Raw genomic sequence first — 22,658 nt, forward strand, 5'->3', positions numbered from 1 at the left:
TCCATCTTTATAAAGTTCCATTACCTTGTTACGCAGGTCTTTTGACAGTTCTTTTCTGCTCCCCATGGCTCAGTATCTAGCCTGCTCAGTGCATCCATGTGAGAGCTAACAAACTCATTGACTGTTTATACACAGACACTAATTGCAATTTAAAAAGCCACAGGTGTGGGAAATTAACCTTTAATTGCCATTTAAACCTGTGTGTGTCACCTTGTGTGTCTGTAACAAGGCTAAACATTCAAGGGTATGTAAACTTTTGATCAGGGCCATTTAGGTGATTTCTGTTATCATTATGATTTAAAAAGGAGCCAAACAACTATGTGATGATAAATGGCTTCATATGATCACTATCCTTAAATAAAAGTTTTTTGCATGATCAGTCATATTTTCAAAATCAATGCCGCATCAGAGAACTGGTGAGTTTCTTTTTCTCTCTCTCCTCTCTCTCTCTCTGTCGCTCCATGTTGGCCTTTCCCTCGCCATTTTGTATTGTTGTTTTTTTCTCCTCCTGTTTCCTCCCAGGTCGAGGAAGGCGGGGAGGACCCGCCGGCAGTCGGGGCATAAGGCTCAACACCCCTCCATCATAGGTTATTGCCCCCCTAATGTTGCATTTCTAGATCCGGGCCTGCGTGGCAGTATTATTTTTATGGGTGCCGGCTCATGTAGGAGTGGAAGGAAATGAGGAGGTGGACCATCTAGCTAAGCAGGCTATGAGTAAGGTGACCAGACGTCCCCGTTTTCCGGGGACAGTCCCGGTTTTTGACGGTCTGTCCCCGACTGGAGCTGTCCCGGAAATGTCCCCATTTTTACTGTGCGTTCAAAACAGTCCGCTAAGTGAAAATACATTGTAAGTAAGCCCCTATTGAAGCCTATTGGCAAAAAGGTTAATCGTGTGCATTTATTTTGACCAACAGAGGGGGCTACTCGCTATAGCAGCTTTAAGTCATTCGTCTTCCTTTACTAATTACTTGTTTGTGCCAGTTTTGCCATTAAGAACTGGACTAGGGAGCAAGCGCAATTGAAAAGAAACATCATCATCGTTATCAGCTTTGAGGCGAGGCAAATACTAGTTATGTTATAAAGAAGTTATATTGTTATGTATTATATAAAATTAATACATCTAAAGTAAGAATTCAACATTAATAACATGGAAAAATAAATGAAATGTATAATAAAGTATCTGCAAAGAACAGCAATAAATGTAAGTGAGCACGTTACAGCATAGATTACATTGCACCTTGCTGGGAAACAACAAACAAGTGACTGAAAAGGAGCATCATAATACATAAGAGTTTATCAAAATAAAATATATAATTAAGAAAAACAGGTCCATATGAGATAACTTATAGAAACGGTTAGGTGAAATAGTGTAATACTAATAATAGTTATTATTATGATTATACAATATTGAATATATTTGTGTCATGACTACAAAGTGGAAAAAATCCCGAACAATATGAGGCATCTGAGGGGGGCAATCCCCCCTTCAGAAATGAATTTCAGGCCCTGATGTAATACATAGTGTAAGTATTTCATTTGTTTTCAGTTGTAATGCTGAGGGAAATGGTAGTCAAGTGAGCTCTTTTGAAATTCCTCTGCCAGTTTGCCAGCAAGCAAATTAGTAGCCTACCATCTTACTTTTAGGAAAGTGCAAGGTAAAGGTGAATGGAAAGAGGAGAAGAGAAGGAATTTTATTAGAGATTAAGAAGAGTGATGTAAAGAGTGTGACCAAGGGCAGGTGTCCCTGTGCTGTGGAGTAGTTCATTTATTCAATCATTGTTTATATTTGTTTGTTGTTCACTTTTATGCCACAGTGTCATCTACTGTATACAGTGCAGAATAGAATGAACTCATTTAACAGAAGACAATTGAAAACGGTCAACTTTACCTCCATATCAGAATTTAATTGAGACATATTCAGCAGAGTATGATATACCATAGTTCATGACATTACTACATTCACCAAGGTCAAAATACATAGCATCCGAAGTGTCCCCCTTTTTTCATTCATAGGTAAGTAACGTGAAATTTCAATGACATATTTACCACTGAATTAGAAATGTCCCCTTTTTTCATTTCAGAAATCTGGTCACCTTAACTATCAGACATCCACAAATTGATATTAAAGTGTTACTGAGTAAATCAGAAGTGAAAGGATTAATCAGGGTGGCTGAAATGAAGAAATGGCAGGAGTTCTGGGATAACGAATACAAGGGAACAGGGACAGGCTGGAGTGGAGAGGGTAAGACATAGCAACAGACTAAAGGACATTGTTACATTCCAGCTACGTATTGGACGTTCTGGTTTAAATCACAACCTTTATATAATTGTAAAGCTAGAGTCTGGTGACTGTGAAAAATGTGGTCATTCAGAGACAGTAGGTCATGTACTTTTAAATGGTGTTGCTTATGAAAGAGTAAGAACTCAAATAAATCAAGAATTAAGATCAATGGGAATTAATAATATTTCACTTCAGGTTCTTTTAAGTAATAGCTCAAAGCTACCAAGAATATATAATAATTTGTTAAAATATTTGGAAGAGACAGGACTGATTAATAGGATTTAGGGTTTGGAAATTATTTATTTATTTGTTTATTGTTTATTTATTTTCTCACCATACAATCATGGTGCGAAATGGATGCAGTTTTATGCCTAGAAACTGATATTAGAAAGGCAATAGTGAATAAAGAAGTACTAATAGGGGTATTCTTTGATATTGAGAAGGGTTATGATATGATGTGGAAAGAAGGTCAGCCAATCAAAATGAAGAAAATGGGAATAAAAGGGAGGTTATATTACTGGGTTATGAGTTTTTTTTAATGGATCGGACAATACAGGTAAGGGTGCGAACATCATATACAAAAGTATACTCAACAGATAATGGTACGCCTCAAGGTAGTGTCTGCTGTCCCATTTTGTTTAATGTTATGATCAATGAAATCTTTTCAAAAATTGGGACTGGGGTAGGAAGATCTCTATATGCAGATGATGGAGCATTATGGAAGAGAGGAAGGAATGTCAAATATGTGGAGGATAGAATGCAGGAGGCAATAGATGAAGTTGGAAAGTGGGCTAGCAGATTAGGGTTCTGATTCTCAGTAACTAAAATGCAGGGAGTATGTTTTTCAAGAAGCAAAAAAAACAACAAAAAAAAAAACAAACAAACAAACGTTAAACTAAAAATGTACAATCAGGTATTAGAACAAGTATCAAAAATCAAGTTCCTGGGAGTATGGATGGACTCAAAGTTAACATTTGAATGCCATATTCAAACAGTAGTAGACAAATGTAAGAAGGGTATAAATGTATTACAATGCTTGGCTGGGACAGACTGGGGGGCAAGTCGCCCTTCCCTAAGGAGAATATATAGTGTTTTAACTATAGATTATGGCAGTATTATATATAGATCAGCTTCTGCATCTCTGAAAAAAAGGTAGAAGTTATCCAATCCCAGGCATTAAGAATTTATTCACCAGTAGCTGCTCTTCAAATGGAGGTGAGAGAAATGCCTTTGGAAATCCGCTGGTTACAATTGAAAATGGTTTATCGGATATCAATAAAAGGACATAGTTATAGTCATCCTGTAGCGAAAGTTCTGGACAACCGTTGGGAATATGAGTATTCACAGTTGTCGAGTTTCGGTTGGAACGCAAATAATGAGGCTCACCGAATGGGAATTTTTAATGTTGAAGTAAGCCCAACAGTGGCAATGCCAGTGTTACCTCCCTGGATGTTTCCAATGCCATCAGTCGATTTACAGTTGCTGGAAAAATAAATGACAAACAAAGATGGGCTTCTAAGGATATGGTAGTGAGGCAATATATAGATCAAGAGTATTATTATTGTATACAAATCAATACTGATGGTTCAACGGATCCAGAGTCTGGACATATAGCAGCAGCAGTAGTTATTCCTCAGTTTGACTGTAAAATAGGGAAAAGAACATCTAATAATTTATCTGTTTACTCATCAGAAATGATAGCAATACTGTTGGCTCTTCAGTGGGTGGCAGAGGTTCAGCCACTAAATGTGGTGGTCTGTTCTGACTCTCTTTCTGGCCTTACCAGCTTTATGAATGGGAAATCTAATTCTAGACAGGATACATTTAGAATACAAAAACATTCTTTCTGTGGGTGCCGACACACATGGAGGTAAAAGGTAATGAACTAGCAGATGAAATGGCTAAACAGGCATTAAAGTATCCAAGAATAGATATTAATGCACCACTGAGTAAAGGGTAAATGAAAGGATTAATTAAAGAGAAAGTTAAAAGGAGGTGGCAAGAAATGTGGACCCAGGAGAGAAAGGGAAGACATGTATATGGAATTAAAAAAGAGGTAGGAAATGAGAGAGTAGTTTGTGGCAAAAGAATGGATGACACAGTAATTTCATGACTCCGTATTGGACACGCTGTATAGAACCAGTCACTATTTAAGATAGGAATGCATAACAATGGACTGTGCAATAATTGTGGATTACCGGAAACTGTTGAACATGTTCTATTAGAATGCATAGGTTATTAAAAAGTAAGATCTCAGCTCAGCGAAGATGTTAAAGCCATATCCAATATAGTACGCATAGTACTTAAAAGTACATATAGTTTAACTTTGCAGAACTTATTGAATAACAGTTCAAAAGTGATTAAGGCTGTATTAGATTACCTAAAGACAGCAGGTCTGATTAGCAGAATATAACATCAAGTCCTTGGGAAATTTGATATTCAGATTAAACGATGCCTCACACTCCAGTCCAGTAGGTAGCAGAAATGCGCCTGAGCTGGTTTGCCAACCGCCAATACATCCAAAGAAGAAGAAGAATCATGGTGCACTTCACACTCCAGTCCAGTTGGTGGCGTAAATGCACCTCTTACGTTGGTTTCTGAGATATCAGAACAAACAAAAGAAGATTGTGCTGCGAGTGATGAAACTGGTGAGTGTTTTTGTTGTTTATGTTCTCGTGTGCTCGTGTATCAGACTAGTTTGGTGCATATGGCGAAATTTCAGGTGTTTGTGCAAACTAATATGAGGCTCTGGACGTACTTTTTTTTTATTGCATTGCAATAATATACAAGAGTTTTCAGAACAGAAAGACAAAAGGACAAATAGCATTCAACGCCAAGGGAATTAAATAGAATATAATGTTATAACTAGTATACAGATAAAAATAAAAACAAAAGAGGAACAAGATATGTGGGAACATACATCCCTATTATTGCAAAAAATAGCTAGTTCGAGAAAAATTGTGTTTGAAGATCATGAACCATGACAAGAGAGCCTGCTTATGAAAATTAGACAGAGCAACAGGAATTTAGCGCAACATTAAAAATGTCAAGCCTCCCAACTGAACCCTTTTCACAGACTTCAATGATGTGTTTCTGCCTTATTTAGCAGCGTAAATCTAGCAAACATTTTTATATTTGCAATTTTTAAACTATTTAGTGTAAATTTAAAACATACTTTGTATTATATTACCCTGGAGCTTGTTTTAAAAAACGAGATACAGCTGCTGAAAAAGTGACAGTAAATTGGTCATCTTCTCTCTTCTGTAGTGTTGGGTTCGAGTCTTAAAACAATCGAGTCCGAATCCAAAAGGGGCCGAGTTGGACTCAAGACCGAGTCGAGTCCGAATGAATCTGTTCATAAATCTGAATTAAAATCGTAACTGTAAACTCAACATCAATATTTTGAGCTTATTTTAAACTTCACAACTAAGAAAAACAATTTGTCAATATAAATGTAACAAAAACACCTCTGTTGCATTTCACATATATATTTTATGATTAGTATCCTATTGAACAGACTTCAAAGTGGTTTCAGAATGAAAGCATATGCTTTAGGTGTATGAAGACAAAACTGTCCTTCAACACAATTCTTATTGAGTTCTGTTGACATTTCAATTATTTGTAGCTTTTTCCCCTCCACTCAAACATAGACTAAAGAAAGTGAAAGCTGCGTTAGTCATTACAACCAGGGTTATTAAGTTTTACATTTTAATTTAGTTTTTATTTCTACTTCATTTTCAATTCGTTAATTCAATTTAATTTAGTTTTATTTAAAATGATCCCTATCTAAAGAAATAACAGTCTATACTGAGATTTTGCCAAGATCTGCTGATTTGGGAAAATACAGTACATACAAATGAGTCACAGCAGTAATTAGCACTCGCTGAGTAGTTTCATCTCACGATTTGACTGCAAATGCTACATCCAAAAACAATGGAAAATCCCACTTAACACGGACATGATTTTCTAGTTAGTTTGCAGGAAACTGAACAATGCAGGGCAGTTCTGCGTGCTGCTCATGTACATAAATCCCTGATGTGTCCTTGTGCATCTTGCAGCAGCTGCCGCAGAAGATAAAAAAATAAAATAATAACTGATATTTGCTTGAGTGGCAGCCGTGTTGGTCTGCAATCAGTCTGAAATCTTTAAATACCAACCAAAGAAAATTTCATTGAGCTTTTGTTAACTGCAAAAACATGGAGAATAATAATTTTGAGTCATAAATTGAACAGAATTGTCCTTCAAAAGTGTCAGAGATGTAGGCTAAAAAAAGACATGCATAAGTTACCCGGTGGTTTACAATAAAAATATAATAAACATAAAATAAAAACGTCATAACCAACTAAATTCATCACGTAATTTTAGCTTCATACACAAACTCTGTCATCGAATAATACATTTATTTTATAGTCTATAATTAAATGATAAACAAAACATGTCACTGCCCAAAATATCCCAATATTCTACTGTGAATGGTTGAATGTTGTGAATGGTGGACAAATGCTGTAAAAGAATGTATTTTAAGCAGCTCGTCAATGCTTTGAAAATAGTCAATCAATAATAAATAGGTGCTGTTTATCTATTTAGAGTTGCTGTCTGCTTTAGTAATAACGCTTTTTTTCCCAACTATTTAAAATGTTACACATTTAATTCATCAAGTTATTATGGACCAGTTCAAGCTGACAACACTGCGTGGACCACAAAAGACTACAGAAGTCTACATGTGTAGATACATCACACCTAAAAAGACTTAATATCCATTATGAATACTATTTTAATGTATTTTTATTTCGATATGCTGTTTTTAGTGAACTGTGAGAAACATGATGTGGGTGACTTGACTCAGTGAAGTTCTTGATTTTAAGTTTTTAACCATGATGAAACCGCAATGCGAGCACTGTCTTTGCTGCACAAACGGCAGACGTAATTTTACCAGTTGCCAGGTCCCGTATCATGTGAAACTGCCTTGTTTAGTTTCTATTACATTGGATACATCTTTGTTTTCGTCGTGCCACCCACCTCGGTAGTTGATGTTATACAGTAGTCTCTGTAGTAACATTCAAGCGTATTGGTTGACTGATGAGTTTTCCTGTGCACGTGTGTATGCGTGTGTGTGTGCGTGTGTGTTTGCTTAGACTGAAACAACTCTGGCTATGTCTACGACTTCAGGGGCTAATACAGCTGCATGCAGACAGAGATGTCATTAATTTCTGTTTTGTTATTTATATTTTTTTCATTGCATCACAAATGTCATAGACTCGGCTAGACTTGGAAAAAAATCCCGAGTCCCAAAGTCTCGAGTCCAAGTCAAGTCAGAGTAAAAATGTATTAAGTATTTAATAAAAATGCATTTAAGTCCAAGTCCATTAAAATTGGATTTGTGACATGGACTCGAGCCTTTGGCTTTTTTCTTAGTTTGGAAAGTTGTGGAAACTTAATAGTGGCGTTTTTCTTTTGATATTGAAGCAAATAGGTAAGCAAAGATTATATTTGCAGTAGTCTCTTATTCACCGCTATCGAGGTTTACCCTGCAAACGTTTACATCCGCGTTCCAAAACCGATTACAGTCAGTGAATATAGTTACCTTATCAGCTTACATAAGTAATATCAAACGAGCAAGAGTGCTGTACAGCCGTGCTGATAGATGTCAATACAGCACGATTTTGTGATATTTGTGATAGTAAATAAATGGGCAAAAACTAAAGACTGTCCCAAAAAAAAATTGCTTTTGTGTATGGAACTATTTTCTAATGCCACAGATTCAGGATCTGAAGTTCAAAAGATGCGCCTAAACCCCCGTAACTACCGTATTTTCCATATTATAAGTCGCTTTTTTCATCATCTGAAAGGTCCTGCGACTTATAGTATGAAGCCACTTATATACATAATTTTTTCGTAACTGATGTCGGCCGGGTCAAACACACTGCACACCAAAACACAAACTTACACACAAACACATTAAATTATCAATCATTGAGACGGTAGTATAGTGTTTTAAAGTTCCTTAGAGTATTTTGCCTGCCAGAAGCGACCTCACTCAGTGCGACCTATTCACAGATTAGAGGTCTGCACGGGCCTTTAAATGAGATGCAGTGCAAATGTCAAAGACATTCGTTCAGCATGTGTTTAAACAATGGGAAAACACATTCGGTGTGAATGGCCCCTAACTCGTCCATTCGCGCATGTCTTTGAGTGAGAGCATGTACGCAAAACAAGTTCGGTAAGCCTGTTTATTTTTTCATTCATTACAGACCTGAACCCGAAGTCCTACTTGGAAAAACTGACCCGAACCCGGCTCAAAACCCGTCGGGTTCTCGGGTCCCGTCGGGCCCGGGTTGGGTTGCAGACGTCTTACACAGATGTGACCTATCTGTGTTTTTAATTTTTTCTCTCTCAGCAACGTAATTTTGACCAGGTGCGACTTTATTTCAGAAAAATACGGTAATTCGACAACATCACAAGTAACTTGTGTTTTGTGTGTGTGTGTGTGTGTGTGTGTGTGTGTGTGTGTGTGTGTGTGTGTGTGTGTGTGTGTGTGTGATGACGACTCAGCATTTATACAATTCAGTAAACAAGAAGCTAACATAAATTAAATTTCACACACAGTATGGGCTGATATTTATTTCATAATATGGTTCTTAATATAGTTTTTATCCTTCAGTAAACAAGAAGTTAACATAAATGATGTTTTACATGCAATATGATCACACATTTTTTTATTTTTCATATACTAAACATTTTGTTATTGCTTTGGTATTCTCCCTGGAATTTAAATACTTCATGTTTCTGATAGGGATGCACCGATACCACTTTCTCTTCAGATTCCGAGACCTGAAATCTCAGTATCATCCGAAACCAATCACGATCCAATACCAGTGGGTTTTTTTTAATTTTTTTTTTTTAATCAGTTTAGAATACCTATAATTCACTATGTGATACTAATTGGGGGTACACTTTTACATGTAATGAAACACAAATCTTTAACTACACATTATTTCAATATAAATGTATAGCCTTTTTAAAACAACTTTATTGTTAACTAGTCTACTGGATAATGTAGCAGCAAAATTAACTGTAATTCCAGTGAAAGTGTTCAGTAGAAAAGAAGCCAGTTTTCTTTGCATATTTTTTTTTTTTTCAAGTTTTATTTGGACTTTAAAGTATTTAGATCTCTTTTTTGTTTTTGTTTACTTTAGTTGTAAGATATCAGTTCACCTTTTATTCACATGGTTATATTTTGGCACCCAGTCAACTTAAATATTGTTGTCATTTGTAAACAAACAATAATGATAATAATAAGAAACTTTTATTGCTGTTATTATTATTATTAATAATATTATTGACCTTTAGAATTTTATAATGCAAATAAAAATATTTCAGTCGATCACCTTTAACTTTAAAATCCTCTGGCTTTTTTGACGTCAGAACTAGGGATGTTTATAATTAATTGTCAATAATAATTTGATCGATAAAGCTTCTCGATAGTCAATTACTTAATTTCAGGACAAATGCATTCAGTAATCATTAGTGCCCGACTGATATATCGGTCGGCCGATATTAGCCTTTCACCGATATATCGGTATCGCCGTATATGTTTACCGATATGCGCAGATATGAAAACTTTTTTTCAGAACATATAATGCAGAAAACAATGCTTTAGAATTGGTGTCATTATGTAGTTTACAGAGCTGACTCTGAGCTGATGGTGGCTCTGCAGACAGGGTGGAGTTAAGCGGTGCGGAGTTAAGTGGTGTCTTCTCGGTAAGTTGCTAATTAGTTTGTGAAATACATACTGGAAAGTTAATGAACAATGACCCCATCATTTTCCCTTTTCAATACAACTAATATAATGTTAACCCTGTCCCTGACAACCATGACACTCATGTTTATCACAACTGTTTGCTGTTAGCCAGCTATAGTTTGTCAGTGCAGTAAGTAACACAGCAGATTGAAAGGTAAACATCAGAGCATCTTTTTGTAACTCAGCAGATAACGATGCGGTGGTGGATTGTGTCTGTTGAGTGTTGATTTCATGCTACGTTGTTACCTAGACGCAATGCTTGTCCATCTTTTACTCTCCATGACAACGAGCTTATAGCTAACTAGCTAACCGCGCAGCTACTTTCATTGCTTGTCAGCTGAGTCGATGCTAATGTGTAAACATGTATTCACCAAACTGTTTTGTTCAGGATTCACAGTTTGGTACCCCCTTCAACCGAACAACACCAGTCGTGTCATTTATAAAATGTAATATTTAAAAGTCTGGTTTTCCACCGTTGAAAGTTTCTCCTGAACTTGTATAGCAGAATACAGTGTAACACTGCTGCCGCTGTTTATCTCTTGATTCGGCAGGTGTAAATGCTTCTTGTTTTACAACCTGCCTCTAATTGACTAGCAGTATTAAAATAGTCAGCATCTGACTGATACTAAACGGTACTACTGATGTTTATTTAGCTATTTATTTTTATTTTTATCGATTCTTTATTTTCTCAGTGTTCATTTCTAGAATTTGTTGACAATATATAATAATAATGTCAAATATTCTTTGATAAAAATATTTAAGAAAGCAGCCTTCTGAGTACCTTTGCATAGTCTTATCGGTGCAAAATCGGTGCACAATCCACATAGAAAAGGTCTGTTTTCATTCCAGCTCAAAACCGGATGAAACTATACCGGCCACCATATCGGTAATCTGTGAATTTTCCCCTCTAAAATCAGTATCAGTCTCGAAAATCCCATTTCGGTCAGGCTGTAGTGATCACGACATTGATAAGGCTGTCTGTACAGTCATCCGCCGCTAGAGGGTGCGAGCGGGCTGCAAGTCTTGTCTTATCTGCTTCACAGAAGAAGAGCTGCACTGACACACAGGTCAGAGATGAAGCAGTCTTAATGTAAACAATGTTGGAGTGTTTCTTTATAAATGAACATTAATGTTTTCTGCACACACCGTGATCATGTGTTAAAGTACAAGCACTGTTGATCTCCTTGTTTCATTCCAACCTACAATTACATCAGTGATCGACGGGAAAGCACGAAGACACATTCAGCTGACACCATCACCAGAGAAGCGGTAGCCTGTGTTATGTACTGTTTAAGCAGCGTGATTTGACTTAATTTCTAATAAAAAATCAATCCAAAGGTCTGAAATATACCACATTCAACAATGTGGATTTTAAGGATCTCAAGATAGAAGTTATTTTGAACAGTAATTCATTAACAGTAATTAAACAGTTCACAAATTTTTACTAAACATAGCCTAAATGTATTTATATACACTGACCTAAGAATATTGTAAGAGGAAAATTCCAACGTTTGCATTTCTTAAATGTATTAATTAGCTGTAGGCTACATGCACATGTTATCTGGAGTCCTCCGTGTGCGTTTTGCGATATTAATGTTAACAATTAATCGATTAATTGATCGTTAATTTCCACAAAGATCAATTATGAAAATGTCTGAAAATTGACATCCCTAGTCAGAAAACTCCAGGAAGTCCTGTAAGTGTCTGTATGTGGGCTAGTTCACAGTAGTTTAATTCGCTTCTTATTCAAAGTCTGCATTTTGAAGTTTTCAATGCATGTTATAATCAAACCAAACTATTGAGCATCTACACCTGAGATTTTGTTCATGTGTAGCGCTCCCATATTGGGCATTGCCCTGAGAGCTGAAAATAGCCGCGAGCTTATTACCTGCGCATGCTATATATGTGGGTCAACAGAGCTGAAGAGCTGTTTATTGAGTGCGCACAGAGACGTGCAAACCAAGCATACTCTTCCAGAACATCCTCTGTAGCACTGGGAAGTATACTGTAATTAATTGGTTCATTCTAATATTTCGTTGAAACAAGAACAATTATTCACGGGCTTCCCAGCACCATTTGAGTGCGGACACACTGTACTGTAGAAGAGAGCACTTAAAACACTTGCACATGCACGGCTACAAAATAAAATGAAGTGCGATAATTTTGATCAAATTAAAAGCTTATTTGTAACGTAAGTAACAACAGAACAGAAGATATAATTGTATAGCTATAAAGAGTAATTCCTGGAAAAATAAAGATTAATTCATTGCATCACTTCACAAACTGATAAAATGTAATCTGATTATTGTGATGGTCACACCCAACACTCAGTAGCAGATCTAAATGTTCTTGCAGTGCCACTGAATGGACGTCAAAAAGAGAAAAATGCGAATAAATGAGTATAATATTTTGTATAAGACGCATCACTGTTCCATTATAAAAGTTCCTTGTGAGAGAAATACCCTATTCTTTATTTACATGCCTACACAAGCATACCATAGAGCACAAATTATGATTAAAACTGGAATAATATTAAACATTTAATATAAAGATTATGCATTGTGGCAATCTTGTAGCTTCTAGCCATTTTTAAAATTATTACAGCGATGTAGCCCACGGCACCTTGTTTTTTTCTGCATTTGGCCCTCAACCAAAAAAGTTTGAATACCCCTGCCATAGCATGTAATATTATTGATTGAGAATCCCACTGCTTTACCAAACAGATAGCTGCGATCTTCCAAACTCAGTGAGTAGCTGGTCGAAAATCCCCTTACAGAACTAAACAATGCACAAAATAAGATGACAACACTGTAAGAAAAGTTAACAAAGTTGGCAAATATAACAACTTATAACGATTCACTGTTTATCATGAGCGTAACTGGCTGAATTCAATGCCTCGGTTAGTCAGCAGGCTGGTCGTTGTCCGAGTGCTCCATCCACTGTCGCTTTTACTTATGTCCTTCATTTGGTCCCTGTACTCAAGTTTTTTAAATTTGTTTACGATTTGGTCAACTGTCCGATTGAAGGTGGTGTGCGTCATTTCGTGCTATATCTTCATTCTCGTAGATTATTCGTTTTGTTGTATTATCTGAAGGCTTTTGATGTCTGATAATTTTATGGGTTTTTTATTGTTGTTATAGAGCGAAGAAGTACTCCTTGCTGCAGAAGGTAGCTACTGTTGTTGTTTGGGAAAACTTTACTATGGTGATGAAACATTATCCCGCCCTACATACCCTGACATAATCGTTTCCTGCGTAGAGACCAGCAAGCTTTTGGGGCCAGGGTCTAACCAGGTTTTCGGCCCCAGAATGGCCTTTTCTGTGGTGGAAACAGTTCAACAACAATTTTCAAAATAAAAGTCCCACATTGAATAAACTAATTATGAAATAAATACGAACATGAATTACAGTGTAAAAATTAAATATTTCATAACACAAACTATTTTAGGATGTTCCATAATATGGTGAAATTAACTTTGTATTCATATGCTTTTTAAAAATAAAATACAAATATTTAAATATTAATTGTAATATCTGCCACATAGCTAATGGTATTGCATTATCCAACAACTTATCACATATTGCATTTTTCCTCCATATCGTGCCGCCCTTTACAGGGTTTTCTGGCCCCTTAAAAAGGTAGTTTAGTGATTACCTTAAATTAACTGAAATGTTAAAAAGAATTGTTTTCCATAACTATTCACATACACTATTTATAACAATTATTTATTATTATTATTTATAACATACATTTTTCTACTTTTTTTTTCCTTGAGGTCCGTTTATAATTGTATTTATTTATGTTTTTGCATCAAATAATTTTTTCCACCCCATCTGATCCTTAGAATTAAATCTGCTTGACATACTACTGAAGATGGAGTTTATTAAAGAAGAGTTTGTTAAAGAGGAGTTCAAAGAGGAGAGTGAAGACATCTGTATTGCAGAACCATTCAGACTGAAGAATGAAGATACTGAGGAACAAAGAGGTTGGTGCCCATTCTTGATTTTTATATAAGGACTGCTGAAGATCAATAAAGGATTCACCCAAAATTGGAAGTTCTGTTGTCATTTATTCCCCCCATGTTGTTCTAAACACATAATATACCTTCTGTCTTAATGTACATTATTTAAAATGTATATCATTGGGGGGGCCTGGGTAGCTCAGTGATAAAGACGCTGGCTGCCACCCCTGAAGTTCGCTAGTTCGAATACCAGGGCATGCTGAGTGACTCCAGCCAGGTCTCCAAAGCAACCAAATTGGACCGGTTGCTAGGGAGGGTAGAGTCACATGGGGTAACCTCCTCATGGTCGCTATAATGTGGTTCGTTCTCGGTGGGGCACGTGGTAAGTTGAGCGTGGATGCCGCGGTGGATGGCGTGAAGCCTCCACACGTGCTCTGTCTCCGTGGCAACGCGCTTCAACAAGCCACATGATAAGATGCGCGGGTTGACGGTCTCTGACGCGGAGGCAGCTGGGATTCGTCCTCCACCATCCAGATTGAGGTGAATCACTACACGACCACGAGGACTTAAAAGCACATTGGTAATTGGGCATTCCAAATTGGGAGAAAAAAAATAAACAATTATATCATTGTGCCTGTTATATTATCCTGGCATTAAAAATCACAGCGAGGTTCGGCAATTCATTTGGACTAAGCACGTAAATATCCCATAAAAAGACTCTTTACATGCAATATTTTGTGTAGACAAATGAATTGCAGAACAGAAACTCACTGCTGTTTTTATTGCAAGGATAATATAATATTTCTGTAATCTCTTTTCTAACCATTCACAAAAAACCCTCAATTCAATAGAAATATGCAATTATTTAAATAAAGAAAAGACCCTAAGCCTGTGTTTTCTTTTGTATTATTTTTAAAATTATGCATCATGTTATACAGTGTTATTCCTCATGTACATTGTTCCACATGTATTTATATCACAGTACCTTGTGTTATATTAACCAGGTATTAATCCAGACATATAAGAAGAGAACTTCGGTTTGGAAGTTTGTTTGAAATATACATGTAGCAAAATAAATGCGCAAATATAAAGACACAATGTATATTTATATAACAGCGCTCTTTATTCATCCCGCTCACACACACGAAAAACACACATTTTATAGTTCTCAAATTGCATTAAAAACATGGAAAGAACATTATTAAAAAGTTATGCCAAATTAGGTAAATGAATGCATGAACAGCATTCAAAATATTAATCTCTAACATTGACAGCTGAATGCTGAAGGGTCCAGGCAGAAGACTGGTATAGCCCATTTCATGGACTGTTCATTGTTTTAACCCTTCCTTGGTGCTGACAATCAGGTTCCACCGTAGACCTCACCGGGTCAAACTGGAATATATTAACTACACAAAAACGTAAAACATTGAACAATAAATTAACAAAAAATAAAGACACAGCTGCAAAACGTTAGCTAACTAATTGTTGTAACTTACAATGAACCAACACAATCTAGCCAGGTAGCTGGCTCACATTCAATTCTTACCTGCTGTCTGGCAGCGATTGCTCCCGACTTGTAGGTGTGCTTCATGATGATGAAAAACTCTTGAGTGTGCACGTGTCTGTCACATCTACATCTCTCTTCTTGCAGTTACATTCTCTCTTCCCTTTCAGGCCACAAGGGGGCCACCTATAACTGTCTAATTGAGCCATAACAGCTGCCTGGGTCTTAGGGTGCTTCTCATTTCTTAAATTGTGCATTCCGTTTCCTCGCTCCTCAGTCCTCGAGCCTGCGACCCGGAAATTGATCAAAGTCCACCATCATGAAGGACGTATCTATTCTCTAAATGCACCGCAAGGATTGAGGTTGGAGGAAACTTCAGCCAAGGAGCATCCTAAACAGAAGACTTTTTGGTTGAAGCACCTGACACGCATAAATTCTCCTCCCCTTTCACTTCTGACACAACAGTTTTAATTCATTTTTCAGCTTTGTGGTTTAAATAAACCATAATTGTCACATACTTTAAGAGTGCATCTTGAATTATCAGTTTTTATTTTGAATATATTAATACATTTAATTTCAACAACATAACGGCAAGCGCTCCAATGTAATGCAGCTGCACAAAGACGATGCTCTGAAGTGATGCGTGAGTGAGCACTGAGTAGGGCATTCCATTTTAAAAATCCATCTTGCTTTGATTCCTCCGTCCTCATTTTTATTTCCTTAGAGGGAGGAGCTAGGAAGCAAGGGAAGGAAGAAAGGAAACGAGGATGCACAATTTCAGAAATGAAAAGCACACTTACTCGCAGCTTTTATTATATTTAAAAATTAAAAAACACCTTGCTTTGCGGGCTTCTGGTGGCTTGGGGGCCCTAAGTGGCAGTTTATACTAGAGCCCGACCGATTTGGGATTTTTGAGACTGATACCGATTTTAGAGGGGGAAAATTAACTGATTGCCAATATAGTGGCCGATATAGTTACATTTTGAGCTGGAATGAAAACAGACCTTTTCTGTGTGGATTGTGCACCGATTTTGCACCAATATGACTATGCACAGATACTCTGATGGCTGTTTTGTTAAATATTTTTAGCAAAGAATATTTGACATTATTATTATACATTGTCGACAAATTCTAGAAATGAACACTGAGAAAATAAAGAATAAATAAAAATTCAATAAATAGCTAACTAAAAATCAGTACTGTGTGTTCAGTATCAGTCAATGGCTGACCATTTAAATAAAGAATAAATTCAAAAAAATTTAAATAAAAAAGCTAAATAAACATCAGTACTCTTTAATATCAGTCAATTGCTGACCATTTAAATAAAGAATAAATAAAAATAAAATAAATAGCTAAATAAAAATCAGTACTGTGTGTTCAGTATCAGTCAATGGCTGACCATTTAAATAAAGAATAAATAAAAATAAATTAAATAGCTAAATAAACATCAGTAGTACTGTTTAGTATCAGTCAAATGCTGACTATTTTAATACTGCCAGTCAATTAGGGGCAGGTTGTAAAACAAGAATAAAAGTATAAAAGAAAAAAAAATGCTATAAAAGTTCAGGGGAAACTTTCAACGGTGGAAAACCAGACTTTTAAATATTACATTTTGTAAATGCAATGACTGGAATTGTTCGGTTGAAGGGGGTACCAAACTGCAAATCCTGAACAAAAGAGTTTGGTGAATACATGTTTACACATTAGCTTCCACTCAGCTGACAACAATGAAAGTAACTATGTGGTTAGCTAGTTAGCTATAAGCTCATTGTCACGAAGAGTAAAAGATGGACGTTGTTTATTTACTATCCAGCATTGCGTCTCACCAACTAGGTAACAATGTAGCGTGAAATCAACACTCAACAGACAGAATCCACCACTGCACCTTTGTCTGCTGAGCTGCAAAAAGATGCTTCCCTTTCAATCTGCTACGTTACTGACTGAAATGACAAACTATAACTGGCTAACATGGCAAACAGTTGTGATAAACATGAGTGACATGGTTGTCAGGGACAGGGTTAACATTATATTAATTATACTGAAAAGGGAAAATGATGGGGTCATTGTTTATTAACCTTCCAGTATGTATTTCACCAACTAGTTTGCAACTTATCACGAAGACACCGTTTAACTCCGCACTGTTAGCAGAACCACCGTCAGCTCAGCTCTGTAAATGATGGAGTCGGGGGGCCTGGTTAGCTCAGCGATTATTGAGGCTGACTACCACTCCTGGAGTTGCGAGTTCGAATCCAGGGCGTGCTGAGTGACTCCAGCCAGGTCTCCTAAGCAACCAAATTGGCCCGGTTGCTAGGGAGGGTAGAGCCACATGGGGTAACCACCTCGTGGTTGCTATAATGTGGTTCTCGCTCTTGGTGGGGCACGTGGTGAGTTGTGCATGGATGCCGCGGAGAATAGCGTGAAGCCTTCACACGCGCTATGTCTCTGTGGTAACGCGCTCAACAAGCCACATGATAAGATGCGTGGATTGGCGGATCCGTCCTCCACCACCCTGATTGAGATGAGTCAATACACCACCACGAGGACCTAGAGCGCATTAGGAATTGGGCATTCCAAATTGGGGAGAAAACGGGAGAAAAAAACAAAAAAGTCGGAGGGTGCTCTGCTGGACAAACTACATTATGACACCAATTCTAAATCACCCCAAGCATTGTTTTCTGCTTTATATGTTCTGAAAAAAAAGTTTTCAAATCTGTTCATATCAGAAAACATATACGCCGATACCAATATATCTGTGAAAGGCTAATGTCGGCCGACCGATAAATCGGCCGGGCACTAGTTTATACCACTTATAGCTAGAATAAGCCTATAATTAATTAAAGAAAATGTTGCCCCAGTTTGAGAACCACTGGTCTAGGGGGTCCTTGCACTATAGTTAGTTCCATTCATAACAGAGTGTGAGCATTTAACGTGGTCGTCATTGTGTTGTTGTTTGTGTGTGTGACACTGAAGGCTTACCTTGCCCCAGAAGACCTGGTCAGCTCTATTGTGTAGCAGTTAGGCCGGGTTTTTTCCGAGGCACCTGGTTAGCTCAGTCTTTCATATTTGGTGTTTAATAAGGGGGTTGAAAGGGTTAACACACTCGCACATTCTCTTCCCCTCTGACACCACCCCATTTTTTTTCCTGTATCCGGGCAGGTAAGCGTCCTGGGCCCTACAGACATAAACCTCTGTATTTTCAGTCTAGCTCTCTCCATTTCCCTCTTATACTCTTGTTGAGACTTCCTTAAGTCCAACTCAAACCTTTCTCGCTGTAAAGCCAGCAACTCTTGTTTCATTACAAGCACCTCTTTTTTTCTATCACAAGAGCCTCCTCTGTAACACCAAGCTCTCTTGACTATTTCCAATTTGTATAAGTTTTGTGGTAAGTCATCCATTAAAGACAGCAAACTCTCTCAACAGAGCGACAGTCAGTTGTATAAAATCTGCACGGAAAAGCACAACTAAGCAGCGTGTTTAATGCTCTCTGAGAAGTTGCATCTCTCAATTCATTCCTTTAAGAGCAACACAGCAAAAAATATTGAACATACTAGTTGGTTATTGGATGACTAAAGGAACATCTATCCTATTTCTAGGATGTGTTGGACCTCTACCAGTGACTTCTGTTTACATGTTTTACAAAATGTATGTTCGTCAGCAGCAGTATCACCCTGTAGCTGTAGACTGCTTGCCCACTGAAGCTAAGCAGGGTTGAGCCTGGTCACTACCTGGATAGGAGACCTCCTGGGGAAAACTGTCCTTGCTGCTGGAAGAGGTGTTAGCGAGGCCAGCAGGGGGTGAAATTTTAGTTTCCATCAGCTTTATTTTGATGCGCTAAAACTTTATTCCTTGGATGGAAAAGTAGTTAATGATATAAATATTTGACCTGTTACTTTATGCTATTGATGTGGTTCACTTTTTATATCATTTTCATTTTATCCCACTTGTATTTATTTTGACTTTATTTTTTTATTTTAGACCTGATGAAGCTGAAAGAGGAAAGTGAAGGACTGAATGAAGTGGAGGAGAAACATCAGTATCAGAAACCTACTAAATTCGTAACTGGAGAAAAATCTTATAGTTGCTCCCAGACTGAAAAGAAACACTCACAAAAAAGATCTCGAAGAACAAAAAAAGAAAATTCTTTCACCTGCCCTCAGTGTGGAAAGAGTTTCACAAATAAAGTAGCCCTTCAAAGGCACATAAGAATTCACACTGGAGAGAAACCTTTCACATGCCCTCAGTGTGGAAAAAGTTTCTTTGTAAAAGGAAGCCTTCAAAGGCACATGAGAATTCACACTGGAGAGAAGCCTTACACGTGCCATCAGTGTGAAAAGAGTTTCACACATAAAGGAGGTCTTAAAGTCCACTTAAGAACTCACACTGGAGAGAAGCCTTACACATGCCATCAGTGTGGAAAGAGTTTTAGACATAAAGGAAGTCTTGATATCCACACAAGAACTCACACTGTAGAGAAGCCTTACACATGCCTCCAGTGTGAAAAGAGTTTCACAGAGAAAGGAAGTCTTAAAGTCCACATAAGAACTCACACTGGAGAGAAACCTTACACATGCCATCAGTGTGAAAGGAGTTACACACACAAAGCAAGTCTTAATATCCACATAAGAACTCACAATGTAGAGAAGCCTTACACATGCCATCAGTGTGAAAAGAGTTTTAGACATAAAGTAAGTCTTAAAGTCCACATAAGAATTCACACTGGAGAGAAGCCTTACACATGCCATCAGTGTGAAAAGAGTTTCACACATGAAAAAATTTATAAGGAGCACATGAGAATTCACACTGGAGAGACTCCATATAAATGCCTTCAGTGTGGAAAGAGTTTAACAGACAAAAGTGCCCTTAATTATCACATGAAAATTCACACCGGAGAAAGGCCTTTCATATGCCCTCAGTGTGGGAAGAGTTTCATCAACAAATATTCCCTAAAGTATCACATCAGAATTCACACTGGAGAAAAGCCTTATACCTGCAATCTATGTGAAAAGACTTTCACACATAGAGGAAGTCTGAGTTGCCACTTAAAAACTCACACTGGAGCGAAGCCTTTCAGATGCCTTCAGTGTGGAAAGAGTTTCGCAGGAAAAACAAAGCTAAGAGCTCATATGAAATGTCATTCAAGAGAGAAATTACTCCAATGTTCTAAAGACTAAAAGAGTGATATGGTGATAACTCTTATAGGATGGATGAAATAAAGACAAAAAATAATTTTGGTCATACCAATATGCCTATTTTGAGAGACATTATAAGGATGAGACTTGTCTTTCCTGTACATAGGAATGGAGAAATCCTATGGGAACTGGAAGAAATACAGTTCAAAGAGTAAATCATCTAAAGTAATTTTCTGTAATTTGTCTGTAATTAAATGCCACCTTCTTCCACAGGAAAATATATGAATTGATGGAGATGTGCTGTCTGGAGAGGGCACTATTAGTTGTATGGATGATTCTTCTGATTGATGACAAAGAAATTACCAATTCATCTGCACTACACAGTTGCATTTTGGTAATGGCCTGGGAGCACAGAGTTGTCAAAACCTTTTATATCCAGTGAAATTGGGTTGTTTTGGTTTGTGGGAGAAGTAATTGCATCCCAAAGTAAGTTTACAATAAAAAAAAAAACACCTTTCAATTCAGGGGCCCGTTCTTCGTACGTTGATTATAGAGTTATCTGGATTTCATTGTTGATGATTTGACCTGATCCTGAATTGTTACATTCTTCGAAGAGCATCTCTGAGTTGCTGTCATGGCAACAGGTCCGTTAGCTCAAACCTGCTCTGGACAAAACTTATTTAACATAAACAGGATTAGATTGCACCTTTAAGCAGATGTGATACTGGAAGTCTTCCCAGCCTCTGCATTATTCTTACAAGAGCAGCCTTTGGAAGCAGATATGTTTAATAAATTTAGTATAATTATAATTTTATGAATCATTTCAAATAAATAATAATATTGTAGATTATAAAAGGCACAGCTCATTTAGAGGTACTGCTTTAGCCATGAGTAATCTACTTCATATTCACTCAAAAAAAAAAAAAAAAAAACAATTGTGCATAAACTTCTGTCTGCATTGAACTTAGTCCTTAGTGCACTGTACAGCTCAACAGATGCAAAGAACTTATAAGAGCAATGTCTGTATTTGTGCCATTAGAAAAGTGTACATGATAGCCCTCTTAAATAAAAAATATTTTATGATTTTCGTTGTTTTCCAGCCATGTAAAAACACCAAGTGCTTTAGAAGACTACGGAGTGGTTCGACTCTCCTGTTGTCATTTACTGCCTTTTAGCTTTGAATATGTCACATTATAAGTTGCATACATTTTTGGCTGAGATATCGTATCGACGACGGTAGAGTTAAACCACTCCGTTAATTCTTCTCCAGCACATCCCAAAAACTTTCAGTGGGGTTAAGGTCAGGACTCTGTGGTGGCCAATTCATGTGTGAAAATTATTCTCCATGCTCTCTGAACCACTCTTTCTCAATTTGAGCCCGATGAATCTTGCCATTGTCATCCTGGAATATGTCGGTACGGTGATGGTAAAAAATCCATTGATGGGATAACGTGGTCATTCAGGTACTCAGCTGACTTCATTTTATTGCCGCATAACATTGCTGAGCCTAGACCTGACCAACTGAGGAAACCCCAGATCATAACCATTATTTAAATCCAAATAAAAAAAAAATGTTTTATAGCCAGGCAGTTTATTTACAGTGCTATATACATACAAAAAACAAATCTCTTATTTAAGTGTAAATCAAGAAATAAATGCATATAATGATTTATTATTATTTCACAAAAGTTTATGGCATCTTTACATTGGTATGTTGTGTCGCCAGCCAATCACTGCATTGCTGATCATGGTTTCAAGTATCATTACATGTGCCCTTTTCAGTAAACACAGGTACGCGCAATTACCTCAGACAACTCAATCGAAATATACTAATCAAATCCGCTAATGTGTTTGAAGAACAAAATTAGATAGAGAGGAATTATCATGATTAGAAGATATGGAATACGTCATATAATCTCAGATGCGTTAAGCAAAGTACAAAGAACGGCCCCAGGTGATAACTTTTTAAAAAACTGCTGTCA

At 37.1% G+C, this 22,658-nt stretch overlaps 2 protein-coding genes across 3 annotated transcripts in view; both read left to right on the plus strand.

Moving 5' to 3' along the window:
- Positions 1-22,658, plus strand: part of LOC127440760 (gastrula zinc finger protein XlCGF57.1-like) — a 191,303-nt gene that overhangs the window by 111,237 nt on the left and 57,408 nt on the right. The gene's annotated exons all lie outside the window — the stretch shown is intronic.
- On the plus strand, positions 8,562-21,759 carry LOC127440798 (gastrula zinc finger protein XlCGF52.1-like). 2 transcript variants are annotated; one of them, XM_051697709.1, is made up of 5 exons: positions 8,562-8,696; positions 9,075-9,156; positions 9,961-10,042; positions 13,927-14,067; positions 19,523-21,759. In XM_051697709.1, exons 4-5 carry the CDS (start codon positions 13,956-13,958, stop codon positions 20,716-20,718), a joined length of 1,308 nt encoding a protein of 435 aa, XP_051553669.1. In that variant the 5' UTR covers positions 8,562-8,696; positions 9,075-9,156; positions 9,961-10,042; positions 13,927-13,955; the 3' UTR covers positions 20,719-21,759. The 2 variants fall into 2 exon arrangements, with proteins under 2 accessions (XP_051553669.1, XP_051553670.1); XM_051697710.1 differs by lacking the exons at positions 8,562-8,696; positions 9,075-9,156; positions 9,961-10,042; positions 13,927-14,067 and adding an exon at positions 16,908-19,341.

The sequence above is a fragment of the Myxocyprinus asiaticus genome, chromosome 5, assembly GCF_019703515.2.
Source record: "Myxocyprinus asiaticus isolate MX2 ecotype Aquarium Trade chromosome 5, UBuf_Myxa_2, whole genome shotgun sequence".
In the NCBI taxonomy this organism is placed as follows: Eukaryota; Metazoa; Chordata; class Actinopteri; order Cypriniformes; family Catostomidae; genus Myxocyprinus; species Myxocyprinus asiaticus.

Coding starts and splice junctions, on each gene's coding strand:
- LOC127440798 (XM_051697709.1), top strand. CDS start 13,956: ATGGAGTTTATTAAAGAAGAGTTTGTTAAAGAGGAGTTCAAAGAGGAG. Junction 14,068..19,522: donor AGATACTGAGGAACAAAGAG/GTTGGTGCCCAT, acceptor TTTTTATTTTAG/ACCTGATGAAGCTGAAAGAG.